This window comes from Schistosoma haematobium, chromosome 4, assembly GCF_000699445.3.
Source record: "Schistosoma haematobium chromosome 4, whole genome shotgun sequence".
Lineage (NCBI taxonomy): Eukaryota > Metazoa > Platyhelminthes > Trematoda > Strigeidida > Schistosomatidae > Schistosoma > Schistosoma haematobium.
The window spans coordinates 6865487-6893072 of record NC_067199.1 but is presented as its reverse complement, the minus strand read 5'-3'; the positions used below and the strand labels follow the sequence as shown (position 1 = coordinate 6893072).

The window sequence follows — 27586 nt, the reverse complement described above, 5'->3', positions numbered from 1 at the left end:
TCTTTCCAATATCATTTAATTTAATGTTGAACGTTATCGGCTTATAGACTCATTTAGTCATGTACATCGAGAAACAAAATGGTACTATTCAGTCATACTCTGACAATTTAAGAAAATATCTATGAATAACAATTATTCAATGTTCGCTGAATTTTGATAATGAAGATCATATCATCAGTAATATATCAAGATTTCTTTTCATAGTCATCAACATTATCATTGTAGGTTGTAAATCAACAATATTGTTGTCATTTTAAGAATAGAATGTTTAGTATTATTTGTAAATCACAACTATTTATAACCTTGCTGATTGGTTTACAATTTTCCCTAATTGAAAGTGATAAACTTCAGAGAAAAAACAGTTGAGCACATTGAGATCATTGAGCAACAGTGTTATTGAGTTAAAAATTTACTTATCTTATAGAACACTAGTCATGCATAGTAATTAATAATAAGGTGGAATTCACATAATATATAAACATATTTCCTAAGCCTGTAATAACTATTTCAGAACAAGCTAAAATAATGCTTTATTTCGGTTATATTTGGCATGTGGTTAGCAGTAGAATCTAGGACGCGGATTACATCTTAATTAGAACAAGTCGGCCGAATTATACGTGCAGCCTAATGTTGATGTTTATGCTGATACACAAACATACCGCTAATGTAATACATAAACTTGTAACATAACACTTTATTGAGGCAATCCATTCAGGATGCACATATAGCAGTTCAGAATACAAACTCTTAATAACAGCGTTTTAGATTGTCTATGTGATTTTATGAAATTTACAAAAAATTCCATAAATAATATATCTATCTACGTAGCTAATGTTAGTCAAAAGTGAGATCAATCATTACAGATCTCTTGACTTCGAAATTCAATAATATGCCATGTTTTACTCCATGAATTTAGCTATCCTTTTTGAGATGCATTCCTTTTCAGCATAATTTCCTTTCCAATTCCCTTGCTGTTCTCTGTGTTCTGCTCATGTAATTACTTAGATGGTGGATATGTTTAAGTTATATGATATTAATGACTAAGTGATTTGAACCTGATACTGTTAAGAATAAAACTATGGTAATCAAATGTTCTATCGAGCGAACTACGTTAAAAGATAGATTTTGAACTAATAGAGATATTATTCCATTTTCTTTCGCTTTTTTTTGAAGCAAAAAATAGTGCAAATATGATGATAAGCTACTTAACAAGCCATATTAGTTGTCACTTTAATGACCTTTCAGTTAAATAGATAACTATCAGAAATAACTCGCTGTAGTAGAGAACAAACCAGCTACCATCTGAAGAGGAAATTAGCAAAAGACGTTAGGAGTGATAGGGCATAAATTGGAGAAATAATCAAACTACGTGACAAAACATGGAATCCTGAGGGAAAATGGAAAAGAGGAAGACCCAAGAACACATTTCACTGGGAATTGGAGGCAGACAGAAAAAGAAAAAAATAGCACTTGAGAACAACTGGAAAAAAAAAGCCCAGGACAAAGTTGATTGGAGAATCTTAGTTGTCGACCTGTTTCACGATGGGTAAAAAGTATAATTAAGTAAGCTAACAGAAATGACATTTTCTATTTCATCAGCTAATTTTGATAAATACGTATTGCACAAAATACTTAATGAACACTTATATTCATTAATGAAATGTATACAATGATTGTTAATTATGCTGTCTGAAATACTTTAGGTTGCCAGACTGATTTATAGACACAAGAGTTAAGGCCGAAGTTAAACAACAGCTCAATTATTATTTGTTCTGTAAATTATTGATCTCATCACTAAACTGCAGATTTGAACCCAACTCCGACTACTTGAATTCAACCAGTCGGTTAGTATCACTAGCTGACACACATAAAACCTGTAGAGTAAAACTGAATGTAAATAAATCTATACTTGGTTAGGGAGTTAGTTTAGAGTAGAATCAAAAATGAGCATTTTTATTGAAGTCCGGTTCAGTGGTCTGGAGGTTAAGTTATAGCGTGCAAGACTGAAGGTCCTGGGTTTGATACCTCGTCGCGGGGTTATGGGTGAGCACTGCTGAAAAGTCCCACAATAGGATGAAACAACCGTCCACTGCTTCTAGGTTATCAATGGTTGCCTAACTTAAGTTGATTCGTAATCCTAATAATATTTTCGTTTAACTGGTGGAGTATCGTATAAACTACTTTGAAGATGTCTCACATTTGAACATAGTTTTCGTTCAACTTTGTTATTATTATTATTCAGTACTGTAAAAGTATTTAATACAATATCTTATTCTAATTTTATCTTCACATCAAATCATAATTTGACTCATTCAAACATTGTATTCTTCATTATCTCATCAGTTAATAGTGAATAACAAATTTGAAATAATGAAAAACCCATTGTATAACATAAAGTCTAATTAAAACATACAATTTAATACAATTTTCAATATAAGATACCTATTGCATCCATAAAAGTTCAACAGGATGGAATAAAACTCACTATAACAAACAAAAAAGTACTATAAACCAAAAAAAACTTTTTTTAAAGAAAAAGATTAGGAAGTTGAACTTCACATAATGAGCATTACTTCTTCACTGAATAGTTTCAAATATCAGACTATATTCACATTTTACAAGCATCATCACATTCTTGTGATAAAACAGTAGCGAATTCTGGTACATCTTTAGGATTAATTTTCAAAACATCAATAATTTGCTTATAATCAGGATGATTTACAACTTCTTTCTGTTCAAAATGATAGAGAACTTTACCACCTTGTTATAATAAAAGAGAAAACGAAGTAAACGTATACTATATACTTTGTATAGATCAAATGATAATTATTTTACAGAAACATATAATTCAAAAAACATTGTTGTAAGCCTGATTTATGATAGAGTTGAACATGTAGCATACACGTTCACATGGAGATAATTATTATTCACCAATAACCAAACAGATATTTGATGATTAACATTTCCGAAGGTTATTTAGTTCATGAAAACAAAACAGTTGTCCTACTTCATAACGGTATGTATTGAAATTCCTGAGCTAAACTGTAAGCCTATCCACCCCGAATCAATTGATAGGAAAGTGTATAGAATATGCTAGATTGTAGTCTATCTAAACATTAAATTCTCGATATAGTAGTATTGCTATATGGCCAAACCATTATATTGTGTCTAACCAAAAAATCAATAATTCATTGATTGGATTGTATAAAGAAATACAAGCTACTTATTACGAGTCATCTAGATATTGGGAATTAAAAGGTAAAGATGTTGTATAGGATAAATGAGGAATGTGATCACAATTTCAGTGAATTCAGGAATATCATATTTATATGGTATGTATCTCTGTTTATTTATCCCCTTTCATTTAGAGTGTGTCCTATTTATATAAACAGATAAACAACATACAAATAACTCAATTTTAGGATTGTTAAATAAGTAAATCACATGGATCAAACAGTTGAATCAGTAATTACTCTAATTTTTTAAGGTCACATTTGGACCATATGACAAATACCACAATATATAAGTGTAACTAGGGTTAAGATAATCACAAGCCCTATGTGATTAACAAATGTATAGATTGATCATAGGCAATAAGTAATTAAATAAATCCATCTAATACACACATAATATATGAAATATTTTCTTTTCTATGGTAAAACAACAGTTCCCAATTTCTATGAGTATATAGCACAAATAAATCCATATGGCCTGTGGCAATGAGACAATTTCTTATTCTTTCTATACGATGTTAATTTTCTGGCTCCTTTATTAATTGATTTACTTGAATCTTCATTTAATTGACATTTGTTAATTTTCATGAGCATTTACATTTATTGTTCAATTATATATTTATCAGTATGAGGTTGTTAAGCTTTTTGATGAGATCATGAATCGATTGAAAACTCGAAAGCACTGAATGGTTGTTTTATCCTACTATGGGATGACTCAGCAGTGCGCATCCACGATCCCACACGCGAGATTCGAACTCAGGACTTTCGGTCTCGTGCGCGAACCCTTAACCTCTAGACCACTGATCCGGCGTCCGACGGTGTTAATGTCTAACTTCAATCAATCCACGAATTCGCGCGACCATCTTCCAATGTCTAATTTAAAAGTGTAGGGATTTTGGTTGATCATTTCAAAATTCCCAATATTTCAATATAATTGTGTTCGTTATGTAGTTAGAAGTGGTCAACAGGAAACCTTGGATATAAGGTTCCAGCAATTTGGTGCTTGTTAACAATGTACACCTAGAATCCTGAAGGGACTGATGCTCGTTTTGAAATAAGGACTTGTGTTATCCAGTTTTACAGTTTGAGGCGTTACTACTGAGCTATTCGGGCAGCGGAATGACCTACTGTGGGAATTAACTATGGGTTTTTACTTGAAACGTGACATTAGAAATAGAGTGAATGTACTGTTCACAATCTATCCAGAGAACACCAATAACAACAACGTACATAGGAAAATAGAAATAAACATGATTAAATCACAATTACAAACCTTTTTCAACCACAAGAAGTCCACCAGTTTGCCAACCATCTCCAGTCATATTACCAGGTATATTAGCAGCCTAATAAAAATAATATAAAAGATAACAATCATTATTATATTTAGTATTATCAATGACTGTAGTGTTTATTAGTAGCTAAAAACAAGACTTAATATTAATTTCTTCATATTTTTAATTAAACGTATATTCGGTAAAGGGTTTCGTGGACATTGTAGAGTCTGTACAGTATACATCCATGCACTGACCTTACCTAGACCACCATTAAAAATGAGGAAGCATTTGACAGCTGTTTCATTTTGGTGAAAGACACCTCAGTGATGAAGATGTTAAGCGTTTGCATCGGAGATCGGAAGCCGTGGGGTCCATTCCCTGGGGCAGGGTCATGGATACACTGTTGAGGAGCCCCGCACAAAAACCGTCCAGTGCATCCTGGTCTTAAGTAGCAGTATAGCTAAGATCGGTTCTTGACTAAAACTACGAACGCATATTCAATCTTCCTTTATGAAGAACTGAAAATAATACTATTTATGTCAATTGATCAGGCACAAATACGCATTGATTTAAGCTGCCTCATAGGTTTGACTATTATCCAACAGGATATCACTGAAAAAAGGTAGTCATAATTTTAACTGTTTATAAAATTTACTACGATTCTGTCATTGGATTGTAAATACTTGTACTAATTTGATCATGGTTGTGGTAGTTCTCCACGTTTCAGTTCCCTACAGTAGAACTAGCTCGACTCTCCTATTGAGCATTCTGATTTCCATTTTTGATGACAGTTGCTTTGAGTTCCATATGTTCTTCAAATGTAGGAATGTGGCCTTTGCTTTGCTAATCCTCGCCTTTACGTTGGCATCGGATCCTTTTTGTTCATCAATGATGCTGTCGAGGTACCTAAGTATAATAACTGGTGATCGCGAATAGTTAAAAAGATACTATGACGAGAAACCTGGTGATGGCCATGGTTCAAAAAGAAGACAGTCAATAACATATAGTAGAATGTGACAAGAAAACATGGTATAAAACTCGAGGAGAAGCGATGGACGTTCACGATTGAAAAGTTAGGCTGGATGAATCTGAACTATCGTGATCATTTTCTGAAGGATATTATCTCAAGTCCTCCGAGGTATCCATTTTCCCTAAATGTACCACGCAAGACGTTTAGCTCTTCTTCAACTATATCTGTAGAACATATAGTACATATTCGATAAATAAGAGTTTTGATCAGATTTCTTCTTTACAGTAAAGGCACAAGGCTAAGGAAATATGTATATTACCCTGTCCAGGTAGTTTTCCTATTTAAATGCCTTCTTATTGACCCATCAATTCTATTTGTTAATAGAACGTCTAAAAAGGCTATTCTAGTGAAGTTAGGATAAATTCAGAGGCTGAATAATTTTTTTTAAATACAAAGATTAGATTTTATGATATGTGTTCCAACAGTTTCTGTTGTATGCAAGAGCCCGGTTTTGAACATTGAGTTTCTGGTAAACTTGATTTGATTAGTCGACAGACATTAATATACGCAAAAGGCAAATTACTAACGGAATTGATTGTTCTCGATGATATGATGAAGTAAGAATTAGGTCTCATATTTGGTCATTAATTCCAGTGAACATTGAATGACTGGTGGGTGTAGGCATAACACTAAGTACGCTGGCAGAACAAGCACTAATGGAATGAATCCCCGTTAACAGTCGCCTATGTGCTGTTCGGCGAAATGGCTCCGTAAGAACTCGGAAAGATAGGGACACACGTCGTCGCCTTTCCGTCGTTTCTTCCTACGCTCCCGCTGATTGCAGCTCGGATGAAATGAAAGATAACTTACAGAAAGCTCTCTGAACTTCTTCAGAAAGTTAAACACTCATACATAGTACTCGTATCAGGTGAATTTAATTTCCAAGTAGGTAGCTTAAACCAAACAGAAAGACATTTAGGCTTGTGTTTTAGTATTCTAGCTCAGCAAACAGATAATGGTGAGCGTCTGCTACAACAGTGCTAAAATAATCGTGTATTTTTAACAAGCACTGGTTTTAGGCATAAGAAGAAACATCGTCTAACATAGTGACCCCCTGCACCAAACCAATGATGGACTCAAATAGGCCATATTACCACCAGTCATCGTTGGAGAGGCTCGATAGAAGACTGCCGATCATTCTGAAGTACATGGTTAGACTCTGATTATGCTCTAATATGAGCACGCATTTGCTTGCGCCTCTCTGGACGCAGAAAATCCACATTTAAAAAACCCATTAGAGTTGAACTGTGTCAAGAAAGCCAAAAGTAAATTCCAGGAACAAGTGACGTCACACTTAGACGGTTCTACAAACGAGGCCGGTCCAGATGTTGCTTGGAAAGATATACAAACAGCTGTGGAAAGAGCAGCGACATCCATTAGTGATCTAAACCAAAGGGTTACGAATAACAAATCGATTTTTACTAAGTCTCTTGTACTGATAGATCCTCGTAAACTCATTCCATCAGGCTCTGAACACAGCGAAGAGTGAAAACAAATCAGATCTAAGTTAACCAAAAGTCTAAGGAACAACTGTGAGCAATGGTGGGCGACGAAAGCAAAAGAGATGGAAAAGGCAACAGCTGTAGTACATAAACCTTGTGAAGGCTCTTTACTCGAACACTACCAGTCGAGTCAGAGCTTATAGCAAACTTTCATCTGCTTTTGCAACCTCAAGTGGTGTCAGTCAAGGCTGTCCACTTTCTCCATTTTTGTTTAGCTTCAACATAGACCTACTGATGGAAATAACGTTCTCGTCGACTGAATTTTCGGGCATTGATCTCCTACCAGAAGGTACACTTATCGACTTAGAATACACAGATGATATAGTCCTGTTTGGTGAAGACTGATAAAATGCAGAGTGTTTTGATAACACTGAGCAACAATCCCAGGGTGTTTGGAATGCGTTTCTCCCCATCTAAATGCAAGTCAACACCTAAGCTAAGGATAGGGAGTGAAGTAGTCAAACGCGTTGACAACTTCACTTATCTTGGAAGTCTGATCAGCCCTAATGGGTTGGTGTCTGACGAAATCTCAGCACAGATTCGAAAGGTTCGTTTGGCTTTTGAAAACTTACGTCACCAGTGGCGAAGGCGAGACATCCATCTATCAATTAACGGACGAGTATACTGCGCGGCAGTCCGTTCTGTTTTACTTTACATCTGCGAAACGTGACCATTAACAGTAGAAGATACTCGTAATCTACTAGTATTTGACCACAGATGCCTTAGAAATATTGCCAAAATCTGCTGGGATTACCGGGTAATAGTCGGGTTAGACACAGGGTATTAGGGAATGATGGTAAATCAGTTGATGAGGTTGTAAATCTTCACCGACTGAGATGGTTGGGCCACGTGTTGCGTATGCCTAAACACCGATTACCACGACGCGCGATGCTGACTAGTGTGGGGAATGGTTGGAAGAAAGTTAGGGGCGGCCAAACCAAAACGTCGCATCAGTCCTTGAAGTCACTAACTTCATGTCTGAGCCATGCAGTTAGGTGCAGACTACTTGGTTGGGGTCCACGTCACTACTGTAACCAATGGTTGAATACTCTGGGTGAAATGGCTCAGAATCGATCACGATGGCGTTGGTGTATACACTCTACGTCTTCCCTTAAACCGTGAGATTAAAATTGCTCAATTTCTACCAACTAATTCTTTCTTCCTGTGTTACTTCTTTATACACAATCTTTCTTTTGTATATTACCACCTATGAATTAACTACTTCTATGGATTTGGTGTTCATTTTGTTGTGCTAATGAGGTGTGGCAACTTGGATCGATGCATATATGTGCCTGGTCGTACGTTGTAGCTGACCGACTGATATCTTTCTTACATAACTTCTGTTTCGTCGATCGGTGGGTTATTGTTGAATTGTTGTGTATTGGTCAACGGGTTTATCTAGTTCGCATAGGGTAACTTTCCTTATTAAAAGAATCTCTCAATCGTTCTCATTCAGTAATACGGAATCGACTTTTAGTTCACAACAATAATACAAGTAAGATATTATCTTGTATAGTAAAGATTAAGTATACAAAGTAACCTTGTATACACTCCTATTATTTATCACTTTTTTAGCTTAAATTTACACAGGTTGAACTTCAAACTAATCTTAACAATTTCGATAATGTAATAAGAAGACAAAGATTATTCTTATTATTATTCAAAAGTCGATCTAGTCTGGACCGCCACTGAAAACCTGGAAGCTCTGGACGGCCGTTCCATCCCAGCACGGGACGATTCAGCAGTGCGCATCCACGATCCCGCACGTATGACTCGAACCCAGGACTTTCGGTCTCGCGCGCGAACACTCATCCTCTAGACCAGTGAACTGGCATACAACGGTGTTAATATCAAAGATTGACTCGTGAATTCAACTGTGGAAATACTACAATCTCCACAAATTACCATACTGATAATAATTATTGATTGAGTCATAATGGAAAGAGCTAGAGATTTTTCTGGTAGAATTCTAAGCAAACGTTAGAATCATGTGACATAACCTTAAATTGATTATAACGATACCATTGGTTTGAATTCATATCCCAGTCGATTTATTTTTATTCTCTATGTTATTGCATTTAGACAAATAAAAGGAAAAGTGTACTTTAAATTTTCTGACGATTTAATGACTTTTTTATTAAAGAAAACGCATATTACCTTTGCCTTTGAATTTAAAGAACGACCAGCTTTCGTCAGTAAAGAACAGAAACCAGAACAGGCGGAGACTTTTTTATATTCTAAAGCTTTATATGTCTTACGTTCAGGATCTAAATAAAGATCTACAATGATATTAAATAATGGTTTTAATTTAAAGTCAAGTAATGAAGAACGTTGGATGATATAGTTATTAATACTTTTCCTAAGATTACACTGAGTATAATAATAATAATAATAAGCTGAATACATCTGTTAACAATAAACCATTCACTTTATATGACTGTTTAAAGACACTAATTGGGAAACTGTACATGTTTCTTACGGCATTTTCAGTAGGGATCGCAAGTTTTGATAGCGAGTATGCATCTCAACCTTTTCCAATGGGAATCGATTAATATTAAGTCATATGGTTAGTATGTAATAAGAAACACAGCAAGCCAACGGAGAAAATGATAATAATTTTATAGGAAATAATCTGCGACACATTGGTTGAGCATTAAATGTCTCGAAACTTGGAAGTAATTAATAGAGATACAGACAAGTTACATTAACTCGACTTGGAAAAATATTAAAGAAAATACGATCATTGACCTTCAATATTATTATTATTATTATCAAATAAACGTAATTCAAGACATTCAAAGGTATTGAAAAACCAAATTGTCAGACGCACTATTACTAGAAAACTTACCACGAGCAGGGTTTCCTGTCAGCTACCTCAAAAAACCTAATATCAAAAAATAGTGCGCATGATCTTAATCACTTGGAGTAGTGGCTAAATTTCAAATTGATCGATGATAATCGACAAGAAATAGGGACTAAAAAAATATGACACCGGTCACAACTCAATGATCAATCAATGTAACTATCCTTCCCTCTTGGTTGAGTGAACACCTCGATATGATGATAAACAGTAAATTATTACTGAAAACATACGCTGATCTGCTACTGTATGTAATGAATCCCATAATTTCGTCACTAATTAATTTCAGAAATGAATATCAAAAGATTATTATATTACAAATGTAGGTTTATATAGGTTTATTTACCTCCATCAAAATAATGTCCATCTAAAAATTCTTTTACACCACTTTCATCGAATGTAATTCCCATTAATTTAATATTGCGTGCATCCAAAGCAGGTTTTAAATGACTCAAATTTTTAGCTTCTAGTCGGCAAAATTTACATCCCAAACGACGAAAGAACGTAATAATACATGTTTGATCCTTGATGTACGATAAATAAGAAGTATGACTTAGCAAAAAAACACAGATGGTGAAGCATACTCGTTATAAAAATATTGAGCAATAGCATAACAGCTTACACACTCGAATGCTGAACAATTCATTACAGATTCGAAGATATTTTCTGGCAACTATCTAGTATAACCAGATCTCGTTTAAAAGTGTAGACAGAAGCAGAGTACATGTACCTGGGATTGGTTCAACATTTGCAGAACGCTATCTACAAATAATGACCTCAACGTTAAATGATTAAAGGATAATTGGTAAGAATTAGACTTGGGATTTTCGCTCATTAACAAACTAAAAATAGGCAGACAGGTGTACCAACGTATTAAACAAGAAGAAAGTCAAATAAGTGGAAATAACAATGTAAAACTAAGCAGGAAAAAGGAGGATCGACATAAATGAAACTGGGAAATGAAAATATGGTATAATACTGTTATAACTTGTGGTCTGAGTGCCCTTCTAATATGTACTTAATGATACTGCCAATTAGAGAGCAGTGAATTATCGATCGGACCAGTGACGCATAAAACACGTACGAACAGTCTAGAGTCCTGATTGGTCCTGCTTCCCGCCTAGCCCAGCCATCTGAGTCCAGAACACCAATCTCAGCCTCTGCAATATGAATCATTTATTGCAAACATACGGGGTTTATATACCAATCAAACAGACCACATTGTACCAATAAAATATGAAACAACATTTGTACAGGTATTAGCCAGATGTGGCTGTGAATGAGGGAGGTAGTAATTAATAGACAGGGCATAATTCAAGAATGGTAGATCGTATAATAATAGTTCATAGGTCAAAGTAAAGCTCATAATAAGAGGGACATGAATATGAACAGCTTAGTTATTTAACAACTATACGATAAAAATATACGTTTAGTATTGGTCCATAAACGGATCCCAAAAACTACTATTCGTTATGCTTATCGGGACCTAACAAATACTATGTTCAGGAGTTGAAGAAAAATCACACATTCGAGCCACTCCAACCGATATTGATACATACTATCTGAAGTCTTTGATCATCATAAGAACACAACTAAGAGCGAAACAAGGTTTATGCGTGAACGGACTCCTCATACAAATTTGTATTATAATTATCTAACGTTAACTAACTCAATAGTGACCAAATAGTTCAGCAACAACAGAAACTACAACAAGATCAGGAAGAGTACATTGGCCAGTTATATGGTAACCCCATATTTATCTAGACCAAATTCTGAGATTATCCATATAACACAAAAATTCTCTTTTTCTATTATGATCATTATTGACCTTATGGATTTTCATCATGCTTACATCCTAACTTATATATATATATATATATATATATATATATATATATATATATATATCCGCGTTCTTGTGGATTTTATTAATTACTAACAATACACTATCCCAACAACTAGTGTTCTGGCTTTTGAGTATTCTCCGGTTAAATCACAGTATCAACTAGGAAAACTGACCTGCTAAAATATTTACTGAACGTGACATCGTCTATTGGAGTTAAATAGAGAAGAATTAGCTTCCACAACCATTCTACATTAAGATCAGTCCTATTACAACATCCAGCCAATAAATTCGATTGTGATAAGTTCAAAAGCAATAAATTCCTAATCAGATGGAGAGACAAGGTAGTGCCAAATGAGCTGTGGGATTAGTAAGATGTTAAGGATATGGTTTGAGAAATACAAAGTTAATCTAAGAAAAATCAAATTAAATATTCATTGGAACGACTTCAAGAAGGTACTTCTTAGGACTGGTTATCATATTCTTAGGTTACCAGGACTTTAAAGAATAATCCCGTCTCCCGTGCCAGCTACATTTATTACAGACTTCGTCTCGCTCACTTCATTTTATTTAACATATCCAATTAGTACTAACAACCTTAGCTTTAAAAATGTTGTCCCTGATCTCCTAGAACCGGAATTCGAAAGATATGTTAAAAAGCCCAATGCTTAGATTCACCAAAGAGGCAGGATTGTAAAATAAGTCATAGCAGAAAAATACACAACAAAAACCCACTGAACAATGAGAAAGTCTAACTAGCTTCTACATACTCTTCAGTTGCTTTTCAGCATGCTGAAATGAGTGACTGAGATTCGAGATAGGTTACTAAGCAGAGCTGATAAACCAGTGGACGTGACTGTGCACTTTTGTCAACTCAAGTGGTCGCAACTGTAAAATATAAAGCCAGTTGATGATGAAGTTAGTTGGCCATTAGCCGATCTGTTGAAGAGTAGAATCAAAGTACTATAAATCACGTCTCCAGCGGTGGAGGCGTTCGAAAAACTAAGAAGTACTCTATGTCCAAAAACTCTTCTTGTTTGTCTAAATACTCAATAACCATTATAACTTGTGACAAATGCATCAAATGTGGTTATTCTATCAGTCTTACAACAATACCTTAAGCGTAGGTGGCTGCACTAATTCAGCACTATGTTTGGAAAGTCCCACAACATGTTTGAGGGCTTAGCAACAATTTCGTAACCTTCCCTTTTGTTTCCTTACTCAACAGTGCTCAAAAAACGACCAACCAGAAGTTTAAAGGCATTTGAGGACCCCATTGATGTTTTAGACTATAAAATCTTTGGAACCAGGCCACCGAAAGTTTACCAATAAACAATTAGCAGCTTTACTCGATAATGTAGTTCTTAACTTCTTCGACAGACTTTCTCAAAGGTTGCATTGAAACCTATTAGATATACTAGAAAGCTTTTTACCGAAGCCTTAAGCATTGTTATAGACAGATATTTATAAAATGAGAAATACTACTTGGACACAAAGCATATTTCACACTGAGATAAGTTTTGAGGCTAAATTATTAGTGGCATGTTTTTAGTCGTGTACTGGTCCACAAAGTTTCTCATGTTACACGAGAAAATAAAGCTGTTACATACTACATGCAAATTCCTTTGAGATAACGGAAAAAAAGAAGTAGAATACTCAGTGAATGACAAACGTGTAGTTAGTATTGTGAAAGAGATTAATAAAGTGGGTGAAACTGCGGTAGAAGAAATTAAATTTAACATGACTAATATAGAAAGAAATTATGAGACTAGACATTTCTGACAATATCAACAAAATCATAGTGATATCAAAAACGTTGACGTCATCATGGTTTCATAAACGTGAGTAATATTTGAAATGAATGATAATGCAGTACTTATTATTAATCAGAGCTACTGTGTAACTAAGGGGTTTGTATCTTGAGCTTTGAGCTACACGATAAGATTAAAGCCTGATGATAATAATTGGTTGCCGAATCGAAATAGGCAGATTGTTATTTCTACCCAAGATCTGATGGTATTCTCTGATCACTTGATCCCTGATTTACATTAACAAAGTGTAATTCCTGAAAATATTAAAGGTGTAGAACTGACAGATAAACTTGTAGATATGCTGTATGTAAATATCGATGCTCATAAAGGCTATAGAGACAGTGCCACATGACAAATAATCGTAAACTTTTACTATAGCTCTTGTAATGTGCAGTATCATATATTGAAATAAAAATAGCATACCGAAGCCTAAAGTATGAGATTTAAAAATTCCTTTTATATGGACTGAAACGTTGATCAAATGAACTAGGGAGTCCTAGTGTAAGGGGCACTATCGCACCTTTTATTTATTGGAAATAGCTGATAACAGAGTCATCGACCAACTCGTTTGATCACAAACTGTTACAGCACATTGTTACCCTTGTCTATTACAGTAAAGGAACTGAGCAATCTGATATGATTTCCAATATGCAGAGAGAACGTAGTGGCTACAGAAAACCACCTTAGAGATCTTTTCAAATAAGCCATCTCTGGGTATGGGATTAGTTTAAACAGGTACAGAAGTATAAAGGATCATTTATTTAGAAATTAATTAAGATGAAATGCAAATTATTAGCCAAGCACAGATTTATGTAATTGCTTTGGCACCACTTTGAGTGTGAGGGCTGGTGATACTAGTTGGATACGCAAATAGAAGTACGTGAGGTAAGGTTACAACCTGAATCCTAATAGTTAAAATTTATGTGCTTTAACAAATGAACTGTTCCTGCACTAACTAATATACTGATGTTAAAATATAAGTCAATGTATATTAGTGTATTTTTTATGACTGATGGGCTAAATAATAAACCGATCATTTTTACAAATGATGTGATGAAGACTGCACAACAAAATTGAAATTATTTGCAGAAATCACCTACCTTTTAAAAGTTTTTTGCACACTATAAACTTAGTAAGAGAAATTTGAATATGGTCTACAAACAACAGAAAACTAGCATATTATGTTTTGAAATAAATTGAGTTTTGGATAGAGATTTAATAATAAAGATATGTTTTGCTATATCCTAGTGAATAGAAAAATTGTAATTCTAACGCTTCGTGACTTAGTATATTATATATTGACTGTCCTTCAACCAATCAGTCAGTCATATACAACGTAGGACCTGGTACATATATGCACCGGCTCAAGTTGCCATATCATATAGGGAAAGCGAGATACCAGAGTAGTATACGTAATAACAGTATTACTGATAATAGAAGAGAATACACATGCGAGATATGACTCGAAAATAAAATATGGATTCATATAGTAAAACGAAAATTTCTTTCAGATAAATAAGAAACATGAGATCCAAAGGAAGAGAGAATGATTGCATCTACGCCACTGCGTACGATTCTTGTCAATGCAATTCATGGTGTACAACCGTGAGTTAGGATAATCATTCGGAAACCAACCAGGTAGTTTGTAAACATTCATATATCTTAGTTCAACAGTTAATAACTTCGTGGACTGGTGACTTGTTTTAGTTTGGCCGCCTCTAATTTTCTTCCAACACATGCATACATCAGCCATCATCGCCTGTCAAGGTAGGTAGTAGTTGGACATACATAATATATGCTTCAGCTACCTCGGTTGAAGATTCACTGTCTTGTCAGTCGATTTGCCATCTTTACCTAGTACTTGGAGTTTAACCTCAGAATTGCTCACTCGATGATCCCAACATTCATGAGTAATGCTTCAAAGGGGTCTATGATTAAATAATAGTAACCTACGAAGGTTCTGAAGTGATAAAACAAGAGGAAAGGGACTATTTGGCGGTATACATACCTTTAAGTTGGAGAGCGAATGTCTCGACTAAGACACAAGTGATGTAAGTTGGCAAAAGACAATCAAGATTTTTAAATCCGTACCGATATTTTATCGGGTAGACCACCACCCACTAGGGGTAATGCGACTTTCAAGTGAAATGATCAATATGCCCAACTACTTTAACCCTTATTAGTTCATGTGAAGACACAAATACGTTTTCAAGCTAAATTTTGTATCTAGAGGGAGAGATACGCATCCGAAACATGCTTGGTTTGCTGCTCAAAGATTTCAAAAAACCTGGATTATTTCACCTTCCTCAACAAACAGGACTATATCATCTGTGTATTCTAAGTCAATATGTGAATCTCTTGGTAGGAAATCAACCTCTGAAAAGTCGGACGATAAGAGCGTTATCCCTGAAAGAATCTCCATAATAAATTGAAAAAAAAACAGGGAAAACGGACAACCCCAACGGACACAAATTAAATTTATTAATCCCGATGACAGCTTATTACTTAATGGTTTTAGGAAACCGCACAATGAAGTTTCCAAGACCAGGTTAATTTTGAAGCCACAAAGCTTCGAAATCCCTGGATATTTACCCAAGTGGGTTGGATGTATTATCAGATGCATTTAAAAAATGAATAAAAAAATTGGTTTTTTAAATTCTTTAAAATGCAGGAAACCTGACTGAAATACTCGATTCGTCGTTATCTGTTATGTATGTAGAAGAGTTACCAAGTTCCATGAAATTTCAAGCTTCTTTACGCTAATGATACAAGGATTTGACGAGGAGTATGTGCGGATAAAGATGAATGTGCTCTTTAATCTCACTTCAACAAGACTTAATTGATTAGTGACATAGTTGATATCTACTGGTACTTTAATATATCTTTGTGCCCACGGAGGTGATAACACTTCAAGTTGGCAAGACATTTCTGTCGCTACTTAAAAAGTACAGTGGCATTTTCCTCTGAGTATATTTTATGGTATTGATCGTTAAATTACGCATCAAGACTACTGTTTTTGCTTCAATTGAATTTATTTCAGCTAAAGTAATCCCTAACAGTACCGCTTTTTTCTAGAGTTTATCGTCTGTAATTTTCGAGTACAGATACAAAAAAACTAAGGGCACTGGTATTTATTTTTCCTCGTTGAGTGCATCCTTTAGTATTGTTTGTAACCGTAGGTGTTAAGGTCTTTTTGTAACTACTGAAATCGGGGTTTTTGTTGTTGTTAGGTACAGTTATATACAAACCTCTGTTTTTTGTTTGTGTTCAGTGTATATCACCTATCAATCCTTAAAAGACAATTTATCTAGAGATCAGTTTTCACTGTGAGACCACAAAGCAAATTTGTGGCTCAAGTAAAACATCGTTGCTATTTCCCGGTCGATGAGGGGATGCAATGTGATAACAGCAATAAACGGCATCATAATGTGTGCACCGGACTCACACCGGCTGCATATAAACGGTGCTGCAAGCCATTATCACGTTGGTTGTGTAAAGAATGTTGTTCTACTAAGTCTCTGCTGATTCTAGAGGCAATCGAGCTGTTAAACATAGCTAAAATGTTACCCTCAGATAAACAGACAGCAGTAGATGAGTAGAATTTCGCTTTCGAGGAAATAGAGAGTGTTATCATGAGCCCAGCTCTGGATTTGAACAAGACCATAAAGGTGGACCCCCCTGTGAGGATCACAGCCCGGTTGACTGTATCAAGAGACGAGCTGTATAAGTAAAAATAAATGAGCATCGCCGTAATGGTGAAAGAAACCTCGTTCTTAAGGGTTTTCAGATTGTAAAAGTTCGGAGCAAAACGATCCCCAAACCACTCTGGGTCGTAAGGGAAAGTTCTCCACAGAATTAAAGGTGTGCTACACAAATGCTCTCAGACTACCAAATAAAATGGAGGAGCTCAAGACAATGATGGATATAGAAAAACCGGATGTTATTGCTGTCTCAGAAACATGGTTAACAACAGAATTGTTTGATAATGAAATTTAATTGACTGGTTTTTTATCCAGTACGGCTGATAGATTAAACCGTAGGGGAGGCGGGGTTATCCTGTACACGAAAAGTACCTTAGCCATACGAGGTGTTGAGACAGTGGCACATGATTTAGGGACATGTGAACTGGTGCGTCGCAGGCTGAAATGTAGATGGCAAGATACTGAATTAGTTGTAGTATATCGCAGTTCAGAATGTGTAATAGATGACTTCCTCCTAAGCAAACTTAAACGCTGGTGTAATAGGGGTAAAAGCTTTATAGTAAGCGACTTTAATGCAGCGTATATACAAAGCTCCACGTCTTTCCTGGATTAAGTCTTTATACACGGTGATGAAGTCGGTCAAATGATTTTCCTCATACCACTAGGGAGAAGTGACCATGCAGTCATATTATTCAGGTTCATGGCTGAGATTGCCTGTCAAACAGTTGCGCCGGCCCGTCCTAATATATGGAAGGTAGATATGGAGGCAATCAACTCCGCATCACCGGTTGAAAACTGGGAAATCGACTCGAGGGCATTAGTACAAAAGGCATAGACTCATTTCAGGCGGTTATACGATCGGGTAACTCAACCATACATACCCTGGACAGAAGAGGTTTATCTTGCACAACAAACCTACTTATAGCAAGGGAGCAATGGATAAAAGCTCTAGACAACGGAAAAAGACTGGATGTTGTCTACATAGACTTCAACAAAGCATTTGACAAGACGCCAACAAATAGAATGCTATTAAAGCTAGAAAATTTTGGTATTGCTGAACCGCTGCTAAAATACATTAAGGATTTCCTAGTTAGTCGTAGACAAGAAGTAAGAATAAATTCCAAGTGCTCCACCTGGAGATTTTGGTGGCCCATGGATCTGACTCCAAGATCGTATAAATGATTGTTATCGCCTTTTCTCGTATATCATCGTCGACTCAAATCACGTTAGTCAATAACGGAATTTAGATAAGTCAATTAACGAGAGTGACCTTTGAATACATATATTTTGTATGTAAAGTGAATGTAATGGAACAGAGCAAAATGACGCGCAGGGAGGATGGCTGGGAAGCCAACTCCATTTTAGTCAAGCGTTACTCAGTATTTATAAGCAGACAAAATAAAGCCACAGACATGTGATGAGTCATGGGATATGAAGTGTACACACATATACGCTCATATAAAAACAGTCAAGACTGACAAGCGAATAATTGACAAGGTCAAAATATGACTCAAGTAGAATGAATAGAATGGGATGTCCGAAAACTAGAATAAGATATATTATGGGCTAAAACTAATGACTAACACTACAAGATCAGTACTTAGTGGAGTACCGCAAGGTTCTGTCCTAGGTTTCTTACATTTTATACTGTATGTAAATGATCTCCCAAGTTTAGTACAGTCTCCAATGTTATTATACGCTGACGATGTAAAAATCTGGCAAGAAATAACAGGAGACGCAGATGCATGCACATTTCAGGCAGACTTGAATATTTCGGCTAACTAGTCTAAAGAGTGGCTGATGCCTATTAACGCGGTAAATTATATCTAAATGCACTTCGGGAATACAAAAGTAAATAGGTACAGCATAGGGGAAGTGCCTGTACCCGTGATCCGGTCTTACAAGGATCTTGGGGTGACAATGAGTCATGATATTAAGACTACGGCCCATTGCCGGGAGGTCGCAGCTAAGGGGTTAAGAACCCTATGAGCTTTAAGACGGACATCCACCCGTTTACATGCTACCATGTTCACTACAGTATACACAACCTCAGTGAGAACTAATCTTAAGAACTGAATTCAGGCTGCAAGCCCGTGTTTAAAATGTGACTCGGATATCCTGTAAAAGTACAGAGGGCAGCCACCCGTGCAATTCCAGAACTGTGGGGTCTACCAAACAAAGAGCGACTTGAAAAGCCAGACCTCTTTACTCCGTCTTATGACGGATCAGATCACAGGTGATCTGGTTTTGATGTACAGAATACTAAGAAATGATTCGACGAGTTGTTTCGAATTTTATATCCTACCTACGTAAGACCACAACTAGAGTACTGTGTCCAAGCAGCTAGCCCATGTCTGATAAATGATACGAACTCACTTGAGCGTATTCAGTGCGTGGAGACAAAATTAGTGAAGGGCCTTTCTAAACTCCTTTACGATGAGCACATAAAACGCCTAAACCTTTTCCCCTTGTCGTATCGTAGGACGCGAGGTGATCTTAAACTGGCATTTCGTATCTTTAACTATGATTTGGGTGTTAATATGTCTTATCTTTTTGCTCCCTCCAGCACTAATAATCTCCGAGGTCATAGAAGCTTCACAAACCGCGATCTAATAAACTTAGAGTGAGGTCCCGTTTTTCTCATCGAGCAGTCAATGACTGGAACGCCTTACCCGAACAAGTAGTATCATCCCCACCAGTGATGATTTTCAAGGAGAAACTGAACTTTCATTGGACGGCAATCTGCCAAGATTAACACAGGTTCACCAACCTACTATACTTATTACTGAAGTCTGATACTAAGTTCCAGTAAAGGCTTACGGCAAAGTCAGTTGTATAAATAAATTCTACCGATGATAAACAAAAAGGCTCTAGTATCGATCAGTTTTACTCAAAACAGAATATGACCAGTAGGATTTAAATGTTCATAAACATCATTTGTAGATTAGAAACCACGTTTAATGACTTACTCGCCAGAATGAGTCCAAAGTACATGTTTGCGAGCCCAAAGCAGAATGTACAATGCACGTACCAACCTTCGCGAGCAAAGGAGATGCCATTTCGGATCACCTAATAGTCTCTAGATTGCTACCAATCAATAGCTCATATTGAAAACAAAGATATAAAATTGACCGCGGTTGTCCTTCTCAAGGTCAAGTTAACTACCAATCAAATTTTGGCTTAGCGTCGTTTCAATTGGTACATTTCAACATCAGGTAACCGACCAATAAGTTTAGTTGAAAGACCCTACAAGAGCTTGAGGCTCAAGCTTTCAAGAATGGTTTGTTTTACTAATACACAGTTGTTGTTTTTTTAAAAGTGAAGATCCCTTGAATGAGCACAATCAGATCCTTATTGGTCTTTAATATACAAGAATATCTATACCCATATATGAAGTTGTTAAACCAGTAAAAACAGCTTACAAGTCAGCCAGTTTCCCAATCAATCAACAAAGGGGAGATAAAGGGGACAAAAGCGTAAATAAAGGGGAAATATCGCTTTCTCCGCCTTCATGTCGGTTATTTAGGGGAAATATCAATTTCTCCACCCTTACGTCGTGTATTTGGGGGATATTTGTCGACACTTATACGTAACGTACGGTGTTTGAATATGCCGCATCCCGAACTTATGTCTTCATAAACGTCGACAAAATAACGTATCGTTTGATAGAAAAACAAAACTATTGTCATAAACACAAGTAACAAAATATGGACCCAGGGATTTCTCTGTTCAATTACACTTGGTCGATAGTGGTCATGCATAAAACAGAAATAGGTCATTTTTAGGTCAGATTACTACTAGTTTTCGATCTTGGCTCTTACACATATCAGAAGTTACTAGGATTCCAGCTAACAATCTAAGTCTTTGTATTCATCTGGAATTTATAACACCCTTATATCGTCCTTTACCGAACAAGTCTTAATAAAAGTTTTTATTTATTAGTATTTCCTTATTCTTTGTTCGTTTATATTTCTTCACCCTTATACGTTCCACTGACCAATTATCTGAACACTTCTTATTATGTAATCTAATGATTTTTTATGAATACTGTCATTGTCTATATTTTTAAGTCATTGACCTACCTCCTATTATTAAATATTAATTTAGGCCCTTGTTATTCTTATTGCAACTGGTTCACCTATCAACACACTATCAATTTTTACTCTTTACTAATGTTTTTTTTGAAAATATAATTCATCTCAGTGTTATCATTGATTCGTAAACTGCCTTGGTTGATCTAATGATTTCTTATATGTATATAAATCTCCTTGTATATTACGTCAAAGCCTGATGAGGATCTAATTGAAAACAATATTGTTCTCAGTCCCAACAGGAGAATTTTTAATATTTTAAATCTTATCTCATAGATTAATTTAATATTACTGAATAGGATAGATATTTACTATACGAATGATATGAAATAGTAACTTTGTGACTAGATTCACTTGGTATTGTTTTACTTGAATCTTCCCATTGGTGTTTTAGGACTGAAATTGATCAGTCTCTTATTGGCATATGTACATACTGTGCGTACGCCTCGATATTGCCTTAATTTACAAGCATTCTAAGCAAAGATGGATAGTGGCTAGCAGTGGAATCCAGGACGCGCGTTTCGTCCTGTTTGGGACTCGTCAGCTGGATGTACCTGCATCTCTGAGTTGATGTTCACCCTGGGACTCGAACTCAGTACCGTTCGCTTCAAACGTCATCGCGTTATCCACTTAGCTACTGAGTCCTGATAGCCACTTGCTTGTGTAATAGAGTGAAGTTTAATTCACTTGGTATTGTTTTACTTGAATCTTCCCATTGATGTTTAGGTCTGCAATTAATCAGTCTCTTATTAGTATATGTGCATACTGTCCGTATTGTCTCGGAGTGAAAATCAACTCTGAGATGCAGGTACATCCAGCTGACGAGTCCCAAATAGGACGAAACGCGCGTCCTGGATTCCACTGCTAGCTACTATCCATCTCTGATTTGTGATTAGAGTTTATTTTTAATATCTGCAATTTAGAAAAGTCAAGGAAAACATAGCAAATTTCATATAACGAATAAAGTAATATATTTCGTTGCTTTAGTAGATTCATTACAACACTACACAAGTTAGTTAATTAGTTATTAGTGCTAAATTTACCAATTTCTATCACTTAACTATACTACAGTACAAAGTGTTTAACATGAACTAAACGTAAGGTAAATAGAATAATAGAAATATAAACTGATCGTTAAAATTCAACACTGGATTCAACTTAATGTAATATGTTCAAATGAAATCAAAGAAAAAAAATGAACTAAATAGACATTAAGTGTACAAAGAATAAAATGAACATTGAAAAATGAAGGCATGAAATCCTTCTGTCTCTCTCTCTCTCTCTCTAATCAATAATGATCTACTACTGGTTCATAAGACCTTACTATTTGCTTCTATCTTTTTTTTCCTATTATATTCTACAAGTGATTACTATTGCAGATTGTTGTTCAGTTTGTTACTTTTTAGAGTCACCGTGTTCTTTTTTCTTTTGTGAATTACTACTCTTATTTGTTTGTTTCTTTGAATTATTTACCAAATCTATATGTTTTGATTTCACTGGTAATTGTTCAACTATGAATGGATCAAATAATTCTGTTTGTGTTTTACCATTTAATACTGTTTTAATATATTTACTCTTAATACTGTTCGCTTTGTTAAAACTATTTGTTACTAATTGGATAGATGAATTTTTAGGGGATATAGATTTATCCAGTGTATCTGTAATGACTGATTTGATAGAAGTATGATCATTTAATTCGGTGGAAAATTTTTTTCGATTATTTTGTAGATTATTTTGATGATATAATTGTGATGCATGTTGTTGAAGTTGTGTTTGCTGTTTTTCATAATTGTTTGTAACGGGTGTATTAATGATCAGTGAATTTTTGGTGCTAATTATTTTCTCTGAATTAAAATGATCTTGTTGATTTGATAATGTTTGTTGTATACTTGATGAATTTATGGATGTATCAAAAGGTATAGAATTTGATTGAGTCGATAATGATGACAATGATGATGATAATGCACTTAATGCAAATGATCTTGATTTACTATTGGTTATTTTAAATGATACTTGTAAAATTCTATTATCTAATACAAATCCATTTAATGAATGAATAGCTAATACAGCTTCTTCATAATTACTCATTGTAACAAAAGCAAAACCTTTACATTTATTATTAGTTGTATCATATACAATTTTAATAGATTGTACAGCACCGAATGGACCAAATAGTTGCCATAAATTAGATTCTTCTACTTCTGGAGCTAAATTATACACAAATATACACCAACCATTAGATGTTAAGCCACCAGTACTTGCTACAATTGTCGGTGCTAAAATTGAATTGCTCATAGCGATTGTCGAAAGTAGATCTGTTTCAGTGGAACTAGGTGATGTAATGGAATATTTTAATCGATTTGATATTGCAGCTATTCGTTGTTGTAGTGGATTTAATAATCCTGCGGCGATAACTGCTGAAGTAGCATTTCGTGATAATGGTGATGGCATAGCAGTAGACGTTGTAATAGCTTGTAAATGAGCTGCTTGTTTTAATAATACAAGACTAAGATTATCAAATTTTATTGAACTTGGTGAATTGGCAAATTTCACGGTAATTGGTCTATTTAGCATATCGTTTGAATATTCAGATGGTAGTTGATGACCATTTAATTGTTGTATAGCTAATTCAGCTTCATAACGATGATCAAAACGTATAAAAGCTACACCACGTGATATACCTGTCTTATTATCATATAATATACGTGCTGTTATAATACGACCATATTGACTAAATAAATGTTCTAATTCATTTTGTGTCATTGTTTTAGGTAAACCACAAATATATAAATTTGCACCTTTAATTGATTCACAATTTGGTCTAGCTAATGATACTTTAATTGTTTTATTTTGTAATGACAAACCATTCAATGTATTTATTGCTTGTTGTGCTTCATTTGATTGTGAATATTTTACAAATGCATAACCAAGACTTTCACCACTTGTTTTATCACGTATTAATTTACAACTTTCAACTTGACCACATGTAGAAAATAATACTTTGACTTCTTCTTGTGACATATATGGTGGTAAGTAATTGATTATTAAATTGGTTTCATCAGTGTAATTATCATTATTATTATTATTATTATCATTACTATTATTCACTGTTATGTTTATATCATATGAATTATTTGTTGAATGCTCATAATTGTTGTTATCATTATGACTATTAGCATTCTTTTTAGTAGTTGTTAGACAATGAGTTTTTGGATTGTTGCTAATTGAAGTTGGTGAATGTAAATGATGGTTTATATCATTTCCATTTACCTTATGATCGTGTACTGTAGAGTTATTATTACTATTATTATTATTATTATTATTATTATTATTATTATTATTATTATTATTATTAGTAGTAGTAGTAGTAGTAGTAGTAGTAGTAGTAGTAGTAGTAGTAATAGTAGTAATAACCGGTCTTTTCTTAGCAAATTTACTTGAACATTGACTTAACAAATAAGGAGAATCAGATGGACATAATGAAGAGACAAGAGTTCTATGATCATGATGTATTTGTTTCTGTCGTTGATGTTGATTTGACTCAAGACTATTTGATTGGTTGACACTAAATGATGATGAGGAGATCGGTGATGTATTGATAGATACTGCTATTGTTGTTGTTGAACAAGATACTTGTGATTTCATATTAGTTTTGAAAAAATTGTCAAGATTTTGTTGTTTAAGTGAACTGTTACCATTACAACTTGAATTTATTTTATGAATGTCAGAAGTAACAATATCATCAATGTATCCACTGGCATTTCTGTGATAAATACTAGCATCATTTGGATAATTACAACTATAAATGTCATGTGCATTATCATTATCCGATGATGGTTGACTATATGTTGTTGAAATTTCGTTGTTTATTTTTAAATCTGTTAATGTTCCTGATTTTGTTGATTCTACTGGTGAGGCTGTAGTAATGATTGAATTATTTTCTGGATAACCTGGAGAAAAGAGATTATTTTTTAAAATAATATTTAACATATAAGTAATTACTCCATGAATCAAATCACGACTGATAGAGGAGCACTGAAAGAGGTAGAAATTTTTACTTAGTTAATGAGCATCATTGAAAAACAAGGAGGGCCTGGTGCAGATTTAAAGACAGGGATTGGCATAGTAATGCCAGCATTCCCTACAACTGAAGAATATTTGGGACTCAAAACAACTGCAAACCAACATCAAAGTCAGAATTTTCAATACGAATGTCGGAACAGTCCTATTGTACACAGCTAAAACATAAAGAACTACTACAACCATCAGCGAAATGGTACATGTATTTATAAATGACTGTCTAAGCAAGACACTAAATATCTACTGGCTGAATACCATTAGCAACAAATTATTACGGGAGAGAACAAACAAGCTTCCATTCGAAGAGCGAATTATGAAAAGATGTGGATAGGGCACATATTCCGCCAAGTATGCAGTCATTCAGTAACAACGTAGAACTTCGTACCTACCTACATCAGCTCGAGTTGCCATACCACACTAGCACAGAGATAAAGTTGTCAATTCAAATCCCGTAGTGATAGAGGCGGTAAGAGTATAAGCAGTAATAGGAAAGATAAGGGTTTGGAGATGTTATTTAAAGAGTATAATCTAGTGAAATAAATTTGGGAAGAGAAAAAAAGAGACAAGGAGGAATCAGGAGATTAGAATTTGTAAGAACACAAAGAGTGGATGCACCTACCCCATTGCAAACGATTTTGAGCCATGTCATTCAGGGTCTCTAACCATCGGTTGCTATCATCTCGCGGTCCCCAACCAGGTAGTCTACACCTGCCAACATGGCTCAGTCCACTTGTCAGTGACTTCATGGACTTGTGCCATGTTTTGGTCTGGCCGCGCCTAGCATTCTTCCAATCTACTCTTATACCACTGAACATCGCACATCGAGGCAAACGGTAATTGGGCATACGTAACACGTGTCCCAGCCATCTCAACTGATGAAGTTTCACTACTTCATCAATTGATTTGCTATCCTTACCTAGTACCCGTTTCCTAACAACTGTGTTACTTACTCGATGGTCCCATGATATACGAGCAATGTTTCGAAGACACCTATGATCAAATACTAGTAACCTACCAATATCCTCTACTCTTACCGGCCATGTTTCACTGCCAAGTACTGGAGGCAGATATCCAAAAAATGGATAACACTTAGAAAGAGCTGAAGTAGAAAGCCTATGACAGAGTTGGTTGAATAATTCTGATCCATCGTTTATGTTCCACAAGGAGTAACAATGGTAATTGAGTGCATAATTACAAATACAACACTGCCTACCTCTAGACATTGATAAAACATTGGGATTCATATTACTTATACAAGATATTTCATTCGATTTGTCTAATATTGTAGATATTTCTTGTTCTTTTATTACTAAATGTTTTTCCTTTCCAATATGTTTACAAATCATTGAATTACTATTCATCGTACCAGTAATTTGTAACAATTGTGTATTCGATTTATTTAAACATATAGGAATATGATCATCATCACTGTATATGCTTTTATCAGAATGCAATTGTACCGTTGATGTTAAATAACAACTATTTGTATCCGTTATAGATTTATCACAGTTTGTATTAGAAATTACTTTTCCAGTTAAATTCTTTGTTAATTTGTTTTGAATATTGTTATCAAAATGATTGATAGAAGATTTTGAATGTTTGAATGATTTATTATCTTTAATATTATTATCAATAGAAAGTTTATTACTAGCTGTTTCATTGGTATTATCATTATTATTCATAGTAATATCTTCATCATTTAATGTTAGAACACAAATAGAATCATGTATTGATTTTTCATGTATACAATCTCCATCACCTATCTCATCATTAAATACCCCCTGGTTACGATTATTTACTAATGTATTAGCCGGTATTATTTCACTTGACATTATAATTATTAATGTATTTAAGAATATTTAATGAAAAGAATTAGGATGATCGTAATCATCAATTGAAATGTGAATAAAATTGATTGATTTTATTAGTTCGAAATCGATTTATAAAATTTAAATTAACCTTCAACTATATTGATACATGCATAGTTTACCAAAAATAATAGAGCATAGTAGAATTCATATTATTGATCGATATATATATACAGATGAAATGGAATGTTTATGAGATGAAGAGAAGAATAGACAAAAAAGAAGTGATAAGTAATGAAAGCTATTCTCTGGGATATTGTTTCACGTAATTCGTAATCTGTAAATTACTTTGA

At 34.7% G+C, this 27586-nt stretch overlaps 2 protein-coding genes across 2 annotated transcripts; both read right to left on the bottom strand.

The window, feature by feature from the left end:
- Positions 1-404: 404 nt before the first annotated feature.
- On the bottom strand, positions 405-20848 carry PRXL2B (Prostamide/prostaglandin F synthase). The gene is made up of 6 exons (XM_051215543.1): positions 20677-20848; positions 20224-20632; positions 10246-10423; positions 9197-9318; positions 4507-4576; positions 405-2760 (listed from the first exon to the last, which is right to left on the bottom strand). The coding sequence occupies exons 2-6, from the start codon at positions 20311-20313 to the stop codon at positions 2609-2611; spliced, it is 612 nt and encodes a 203-aa protein (XP_051066070.1). The 5' UTR covers positions 20314-20632; positions 20677-20848; the 3' UTR covers positions 405-2608.
- A 1892-nt stretch (positions 20849-22740) lies between these two features.
- ELAVL4 (ELAV-like protein 4) lies at positions 22741-27257 on the bottom strand (the record flags this gene model as incomplete). Its single annotated transcript, XM_051219304.1, has 2 exons — positions 22741-25295; positions 26639-27257. The coding sequence occupies 2 exons, from the start codon at positions 27255-27257 to the stop codon at positions 22741-22743; spliced, it is 3174 nt and encodes a 1057-aa protein (XP_051066069.1).
- Between the last annotated feature and the right edge of the window lie 329 nt (positions 27258-27586).